We start from the raw sequence: 8,526 nt of genomic DNA on the forward strand, positions 1-8,526 counted from the left end.
TATTCTACCTCTGCCTCCCTAGTGCTGAGATTAAAGGCCTGCGCCATCACGACCTGATGTGTGACATTTTAAAAATGTGGTGCAATTCACATGTGAACCTGTGCTGCATGTAATGAACGATCATCTCTTGCATAGACAAGTCTGGTTTTGTGAGGAAGAGCAAGCACCAGATTTCACTGTAAACATCTTCTGTTTGTCTCAAACACCAGGTTTTTAAAATGTGACGTTACTACTGCAACCCTGAATACTGCTTCAGATTTTATATCACCAGACAAACCATAGCATGTAACATAGGATGTGATATAGTAAGATAATTAACTCTCATGTTAGAATTAATCAGAATCTTCGGATTTCATTTTATTAAAAAAAAAACGGAAGGGAAGGTGGCAAATGTTTAACATTTGTTAATGTGGTTATAGTTTTCGCTGCCTTTTTTTTTGTTCCCCTGAAAAATCTCAGCGTTTCGAACGAAATGACGCTTTTGAGCCCACCCCAATTCACAGAGGGCAGCAGCCGCCCCCGCCACATCAAGGGGGCGGACGCGAGCTGACGTCACAACCACTTCCGCCGCCGCAGTCCCCGCCTGCCCTAGTGCTCTTTAGCGGGGGAGGAGCCGAGACCCGGAGCAGCAGCAGTGGTGGTGGCGTCCTGAGGTCCGACAGCTCTGCAGCTCCGAGCGCGCGACTGGCCAGGAAGGTGAGTATGAGGCGGCCTGTGGCAGTAGCCCGGGCTGGTGGGCGAGTGCTGCTGGGTGGGCACGAGGTAGAATCCCAATGACCCCTTTGCGGGTTTGTCTCGGGAGCGGGGTGGGGCGGAGGGGACTTGACCACACGCCGAGGCCTATGGCCTCTTTGGGGACCGCATCCCTGGCTGCCCAGCCCCTGCCGCGTGGGCCCCAGGCTGAATGGCCTTCATGGCTATTTGAGAGAAAACTGATGGTCGCGGCCCTCTGCCACTCCTACCTGTCTCTCCTTGCAGTGCTCTTGGCCTCTTTGCAGAGAGCACTGTATGGCCTTTCTTCCTCTCATTTTACTGCTGTTTTGTCGAATGACACATGACCAAGATCTTTAGGTACAGATACGTGCCCAGGGAAAGAATTATTAAAAGATAAACAATATTCTAAGGGTAAACCAGGGTTCCTACATGCCCTTTTCTTTCTTTTGCCCTGCCACATTGATTTGCGTTTGCCCTTTGAGCTGATAACGTATTCCTGTCTCTTATTATGACATTGCACCCCCTCCTCTGTGTCGCACGCACGCGCGTGCGCATACGCATTTACACGGGCACGCGCACACACAGAAACCTCCTTTGCAGTCTGGTCCCTGTCCCTGCATCCTCAAGGTTCCAGTGAGCTCCTCCTCTGCGCATGTGCCAACAGGCAAGCACACACCCTCTCACACACCTTCTAGTTCCTTCTCTCCCCCCAACCTACCTCTTACCTCTAGAATCTTCCCTCTCCTCCTGCTCTGACCCGCATACCTCTACCCCTCCTCCTGCTCTGACTCGCATACCTCTAGAATCTCCCCCCATCCTCCTGCTCTGACCCACTCCTTTGAACGACTCCTCCCTCTCTCCCCCTTCCTCTCTCCCCCTCCCTTCCTCCCCCTCCCTGTCTCCTCCTCCTCCCTCTCTCCCCCTCCCTGTCTCCCCCTCTCTCTCCTCTCCCATCTCCCTTCCTCTCTCCCTCCCTCCCTCTCTCTCTCTTCCGTCTCCCTCCTCTCTCCTCCGTCTCCCTCCTCTCTCCTCTCTCCTCTTTCCTCTCTCTCCCCCTCCCTGTCTCTCTTTCTCCTTTTCTCCCCCTCCCTCCCTGTCTCAGAAATGGCCTCCCTTGTCTGTGTCTGCTAGCTACATACGCACATATAAAGACCTCATCTTTTTATTGCTTGCCATGTATATGTGTACACACAGGAAGCTGCTACGCACTCTTCTCAAATGTCCCTTTCTCTTCCTTACTGCACCTTCACACAGAAATCCTCTGGGGACAGTACCCCTTTTCCTGCTAGCTATATTAACACATACCAACATTCTTTGGTTGCTGGCCTCTGTGTTCCAACGTCACATACATCCTGTGTGCTTTCTTCTGTCTATTGTTGGCTCCCGTCTGTATTGGCTCTTAGACACCTTCCTCATCTCCTTACGGATACCCTCGCACTTCCTTGACCGTGATAACGCACATAAATGCAGGCTTCCCTCTATAGTTCCAGCTGCCACACTTAATGGGAACAGTGACCCTTCTCTTTCTTACAGCCTTCCTCTCTAAAGCCACCCCGCCCATTCCTGTGACTTTTACATGCACATATACCCTCCCCTACAGAAATCTCTGCATTGCAGGATTGCTGGCCCCCTATTCACCTGTCTCTTTCCTGACAGACACTGGCACTCACGCATACACAGTGAACTATATTTTCAATTCTGTTCTAAATTGTATTATTCCCCAATATATGAAATTCTCAGAAAATGACCAGCCCCCCACAACAAGGTTTACTCTTCCCATAATTCCATAGTAAACCTGCCTTCTAAGTATTCAGTCACCTAGTGCCTCACCCCCACCCCCCTACATACACTTTCTGTCTTATTCTCCACACTCTGGTTTTCTTGCGAACCCAGTCTTATAATCATTTTGCAAACATTAAACATGTGTTCCAGGTCCACACCAGTCACTGGAATGCTACCTCAGGCCTTAGAAGACAGTGAAACTAATTTTAAAGGGCCCCTATCAGTCTGTTACCTGCCTCCTGAAGGAAAAATAGATCTCCTTGTTCTGTAGTTCTGAACTGGGAGCAAGAGCCTTTACACCTGCAGCCCAGCTCTGTTGGAAACTCTGAGTCAGAGCCATGGGCCAGGGATCTAGCAAGTCTGTTCGGCCCAATCCAGCAGGAGGGTATCAGTCAGGTACAGGCAGGAGTTATGGAAGGAGGCATGCTTATGTCAGTTTCAGGCCATCCATGAGCCAGCAGGAAAGGATTGCCAGCCAGAGAAGGACAACATCCGAAGTCCCAATGCACAGATCAACTGCCAATCAGAGCAAGAGGAGCCGGTCACCATTTGCCAGCACACGTCGTCGCTGGGATGACAACGAGGGCTCGGGAGCCAGCCTGGCTGTTGAGAATGAGGATTATTCCAGGTATCCTCCAAGAGAGTACAGGGCCTCGGGGAGCCGAAGAGGATTGGCTTATGGACACATTGACACTTTAGTGGCGCGTGATAGTGAGGAGGAGGGGGCTGGGCCTGTTGATCGACTGCCAGTGAGAGGGAAAACTGGCAAGTTTAAGGATGATCCCGAGAAGGGGGCAAGGTCTTCCCGCTTTTCTAGTGGTAACCGCGATGTGAAAGAGGAGCGTGGCAAGGTAGAATCACCCCCTGCTGCGAGGTGCTCTGCTCGCAGAGCTGAGCTCTCTAAGCAGAATGGCTCCTCGGCCTCTCAGATTGCTTCTGCTGAAGGCAGGGCAGCTGCAAAAGGTAACAACAGCTTGGAGAGGGAGAGGCAGAATTTACCAGCTCGTCCTGGCAGGGCTCCTGTGAGTATTTGTGGTGGTGGGGAAAACACCCCAAAGAGTGCCGAGGAACCGGTGGTGAGACCCAAAGTCCGGAATGTGGCGACTCCAAACTGCATGAAACCAAAAGTATTTTTTGATACTGATGATGATGATGATGTACCGCACAGTACTTCCAGGTGGAGGGATGCTGCCGATGCGGAGGGAGCTCATGCCGAGGGCCTAGCCAGAAGAGGCCGAGGTGAGGCTGCCAGCAGCTCATCTGAGCCAAGGTATGCTGAAGGCCAGGATGCCAGGAATGAGCAAGCGAGGGCAGATAAAGGGCCAAGACGGCGGCGAACCATTGCAGACCGTGACTACTGGGCATACACTGATGATTACTACCGCTACTACGAGGAAGATTCTGACAGCGACAAAGAGTGGATAGCTGCTCTGCGCAGGAAGTACCGAAGCCGGGATCAACCACAGTCCTCCAGTGGAGAAAGCTGGGAGCCTCTGCCAGGGAAGGAAGAACAGGAACCTCAGCAAGCTGGAGCTGGGAGCCTCGCCAGTGCTGGCAGCAATGGCAGTGGCTATCCTGAAGAAGTACAGGATCCATCTCTTCAGGAAGAAGAGCAGGCCTCTCTGGAAGAAGGAGAAATCCCTTGGCTCCGCTACAATGAGAATGAAAGCAGCAGCGAGGGTGATAACGAGTCTACCCATGAGCTGATCCAGCCTGGGATGTTCATGCTAGATGGAAACAACAACCTGGAAGATGACTCCAGCGTCAGTGAAGACCTCGAAGTGGACTGGAGCCTATTTGATGGATTTGCAGATGGCTTGGGAGTAGCAGAAGCCATTTCCTACGTGGATCCTCAGTTCCTCACCTACATGGCTCTCGAAGAGCGTCTGGCCCAGGCAATGGAGACGGCCCTTGCACACTTGGAGTCTCTTGCTGTTGATGTCGAAGTGGCTAACCCACCTGCAAGCAAGGAGAGCATTGATGCGCTTCCCGAGATCTTGGTCACCGAAGATCATGGTGCAGTGGGCCAGGAAATGTGCTGTCCTATCTGCTGTAGCGAGTATGTGAAGGGGGAGGTGGCAACTGAGCTGCCATGCCACCACTTTTTCCACAAGCCATGCGTGTCCATCTGGCTTCAGAAGTCTGGCACCTGCCCAGTGTGCCGCTGCATGTTCCCTCCCCCGCTCTAAAAGCCAAGGCTCATAACAATCAGCCTGGTATGTTCCCTGTCTAAAACCCACAATACTACAGGAGCCCTTGTTCAAAATTTACCAGTGGCAATGAAATCAGTCAGTCAATTAGACTAAAGTTGTTGATTCCTTGTGATTATTTCCATGTGAAAATGATTGTGTACAATTACATTTAAAAATCATCCTCTTGTTTAGAAGGTAGAAAAGGGAAAGTAAACTTTCTAAATGCTACTTGAGATTGCAGTAAGAATATACATTTTCTAACCTGAAAGTTGAAACAAATCATACTTGTTCTGTAGACTGTGTCTCTCTTACCTGTTGACGTCAGGGTTATCTGTTAAATATGTCAGAAAGACAAAATTACTTTTGTTGCATGTCATGGGTTAATGTTCCTGTATTTGCAGTGGTGTAAAAGCTTATTAAAATTCTTCTTTTGCTTTGACACAGAGCAATGGCATCATTTGGATTTTGTCTGAAATCGTGCTACCAGGTAACTCTAAATTGATCCCTTGCATTTGCAACAAAAGTATTGTGTTTCAGTGTTCTCACCTCTAGAAAACCTAGTTTTCACTAGAAATGCTCATCAGAACACCAAAAAATGTCTTTAATAGGAATAAGGTGTATAATTGCTTGCTGTACAGAAAAGATTGACTAAAGAGAAAAAGTGGGGGGAAAAAACCCACAGAGAAACAGTGGTACAAAATGAATCGAAAGTGTACGGGTGAGCAAGTTCAAATCACCTTTGAGAAAATAGAAACTGTCAGAATGGGTGAAAAATAAAATAAAATAAAATAATAAAAAATAAAGGTCTGACTGTGCTTACACATCTTAACTCGGTGACACAAGTAGGAATGTGGCAGCACTATTCTGCGGAACAGAAGGGTGGTCACCTACACAAGGCAAACAAACCAGCTCAGTTTGCTGCCTTGCTCCAGATCCATAAAACTCAGGCACAGCTGACTTCCTCGGTATCTTCATTCCTCTAGAGGTTAGTGCTTACCACAAGTGTGTGTGTGTGTGTGTGTGTGTGTGTGTGTGTGTGTATCCACAAGCAACTGGGTTTGTCCTTAAAATGGACATAATTGGTGGAATGTGTGCTATCATTTTATAACCGGACTTTTTCACATCTTCACTAAGTGGATATTGCCAAATTGCTGTCTTGAGTGATTCCAGTAATGTTCTATTTCTACCAACAGTTTTTGGGAGGAGACTTATCATTCAGAAAGCCTGGACATTGTTAGTCTTCAGCCTCACTGGGATTCAGTGATGGGTCAATGAATACACCAGAGAAACAGATGCTGCTCTTTTAGAAAGCAAGAGTTTGTCTTCCTGGTCATATCTAATTTCAGCTCCAAAGAAGAATGAGATGACATAAGCAATTGATCTACATGTGAACTAGCAGCTTTTCAGAGCAGTTTGCGAGTAGCTAGCAAGTCAGCTGTACCCAATTTTGAGAGTTGGGTAGTATGGAATTAAAGATATGCATCAGTTGTAAGTTTTACCAAGTGCTGATAGGGAATGATGTCCAAGACATAATGTTAGTAAGGAAGAAGGAAAAACATGGCATAGAACAGTATATAGAGGCTTAATGTAAAACCTTTGAAAGCCAAACTAGGAGGCCAGTGAGATGGTTCAGAGGCTAAGAGCACTTGCTGCTCTTGTTGAGGGCCCAGGTTTCATTCATAGTACTTACATGGTAGTTCAAAATCATCTATAACTCCAGTTCCAGAGGATCCAGTGCCCTCTTAGGATCTTAGGAACCAAGCACACGTGGTGCACACGTATACATTCAGACAAATTACACAAAGTAAAAGTAATAAACCTAATAAAATTTAGATCCAAACTAGACATGAAAAATGTCTGAAAACTCAATGACCACATATCCAACTTATGGCACAAGATCACCCCTATGGAAGGATGGAGAGTTGGGGTGGGGGGTGTAAAGGAAGGGGCTATTGAGTTTTCACTTGATAGAACGCACCCCCTTTCTTACAGTATCCTAGTATTTTCATCCCAGCTGGCAGCCAGCACAAAGAAAAAATCAAATTGGAGAGTCACACAAAGGCTCTCTCCCACTTGACACGCAGAAGCACATACAGAAACCACAGCCCTTGTCGTTGCAACTGCGCAGTCTCCTTCCCAATCAGCATTTCTGTGTTCTTTCTGGGCCTTAGCCAATATAGGACTCTTCGGGTGGGTTCTGGTGGTCTGCCATGCACCTTTTTCGTGTCCCGAGTGGTACCACACAAAAGAAATTTAGGAGCACCCTTGAGTACTGATCATCTTCCCATTCCCCTGGCATTCCCATTCCCCACACTTCCCATTTAGGCAGAATGAATGAGTCAGTTCAGGAACAGGGGATACTGGCCAGCGCTCCTGGAGGGCCCCTAATGGCTGGAGAAACGTACTGCAGTCTGGGTGGTGACTCAGAAGACCTGTGCCTCTGGGACTCTTGAGCAGCTTCGGCCTGACAGGGGAGGGCCTCAGCCAAAGCCATCGCACCCCTGTTCCTCAAACCTTGAAGTCTGGAGGGGGATGTGGGAGGACCCAGAGTCCAGAAGCATTTGCAGTGATGGTAATGGCACAAGCAGCAGTGACAGCTTGGGGCCACAGTGATGTGGGGCAGCCCTTACCGACAGGCAGCGTCTGTGTCTGCCTGTCTTCCTGTTCCTCCATTTTAGATTCCTCAGCCTCCCTGATGACTCCTCCAAGCAGCCCCTCCCTCCAATACAACCTTTTGATGTCAAGTTGCTTTCTGTTATTTGTAATAGAAAGCCCCAAATGGCACACGTATTGACATCCAATGCCCACTTGTATGGCTGTGTTCCTTGTCAGTTACAGTAGGTTCATTACTGGCACCTGGAATTATAGTTCTAGAACAATAGGCCTCATGGGCCTCTAGATGGCAAAAGACAATATTTGAGACATGTTCTCATTTTGTAACCCTGACTGGCCTGGAACTCACTAGCCCAACTGAGTCTCAAACTTGTGATGAACCTCCTGCCTCTGCCCCAGCCCCAAGCACTGGGATTCCAGGTACACACCACCGTGCCTGGCAAAACAGTCATTTTTGAGAGGTTATTTGGTGTGTTCATTGAAGGTCCCACCTACTACACGTCATGGCCTCTGGCTATGGGATAAATAGCCCCAGATTTTGGTCACTAGCTTGCAGCACAAACGACTATGTCTTGCCTGAGAGCACACTACATTCCAGAGGTGGTATTCCTAGCTGACAACAAGATTGGACAGTCATAAAGCCCATTCTTTCTTCAGAGGCACTGCTCAGTTTTGGCGCTCTCTGCAAACCCCTTGCACCTGTGTGTCTTGAAATGCCCTTATACCTGTCCCAATCCTCCTCATCCTTTAAGAAGCCTCATGTACCAACCTCTGGGAAAAAATGTGCCGAGCCCCCTTAGTTGTATTGTTGTATGATATGTGTGTTGGGGGTGCATGTGTGCCAAACACATGGAGATCGGAGGACAATGTTGTGGTGTTGGGTCTTTCCATGTCAGATGGGTTCCAGGGGCTCAAACTCAGAGCACAAGCTCTCACACACTTCAGCTGTGTAAGCTGTTGAGGTGAAGACCTGTTTGAATCTTTTCAATAGCCCCTGGCATGTGGCACTCAACAGAAGTATTCAGCAACATTTGCTGAAAGGGTAACTAGAATCCTCTCCCAAGGTAAGCGGTGTGCAAGTATGGGTGTGGGAGGGGGAGTGTGTGTGCAAGAGTGTGCACAGCAAGGGCCCAGTAGGAGCCATGTGACTCCACCCAATCAGACTCTCAAGACCATACTCGGCCTCATGCTAGCCCCGGCTTCAGCAGGCCCTCCTCTGGCCTGG

The 8,526-nt window shown here is 48.7% G+C and overlaps 1 protein-coding gene across 4 annotated transcripts; it reads left to right on the forward strand.

The window, feature by feature from the left end:
- Positions 1-580: 580 nt before the first annotated feature.
- Pja1 (praja ring finger ubiquitin ligase 1) lies at positions 581-5,491 on the forward strand. Of its 4 annotated transcripts, XM_028770017.1 has the most exons (3): positions 581-696; positions 2,933-3,124; positions 3,665-5,491. In XM_028770017.1, the coding sequence occupies exons 2-3, from the start codon at positions 2,946-2,948 to the stop codon at positions 4,683-4,685; spliced, it is 1,200 nt and encodes a 399-aa protein (XP_028625850.1). In that variant the 5' UTR covers positions 581-696; positions 2,933-2,945; the 3' UTR covers positions 4,686-5,491. The 4 variants fall into 4 exon arrangements, with proteins under 4 accessions (XP_028625850.1, XP_028625846.1, XP_028625847.1 ...); XM_028770013.1 differs by having other exon boundaries at positions 2,647-5,491; XM_028770014.1 differs by having other exon boundaries at positions 2,933-5,491.
- The last annotated feature ends 3,035 nt before the right edge of the window (positions 5,492-8,526 follow it).

Source organism: Grammomys surdaster, unplaced genomic scaffold (genome assembly GCF_004785775.1).
Source record: "Grammomys surdaster isolate TR1022 unplaced genomic scaffold, NIH_TR_1.0 197, whole genome shotgun sequence".
NCBI classification, from domain to species: domain Eukaryota; kingdom Metazoa; phylum Chordata; class Mammalia; order Rodentia; family Muridae; genus Grammomys; species Grammomys surdaster.

Coding starts and splice junctions, on each gene's coding strand:
- Pja1 (XM_028770013.1), top strand. CDS start 2,835: ATGGGCCAGGGATCTAGCAAGTCTGTTCGGCCCAATCCAGCAGGAGGG.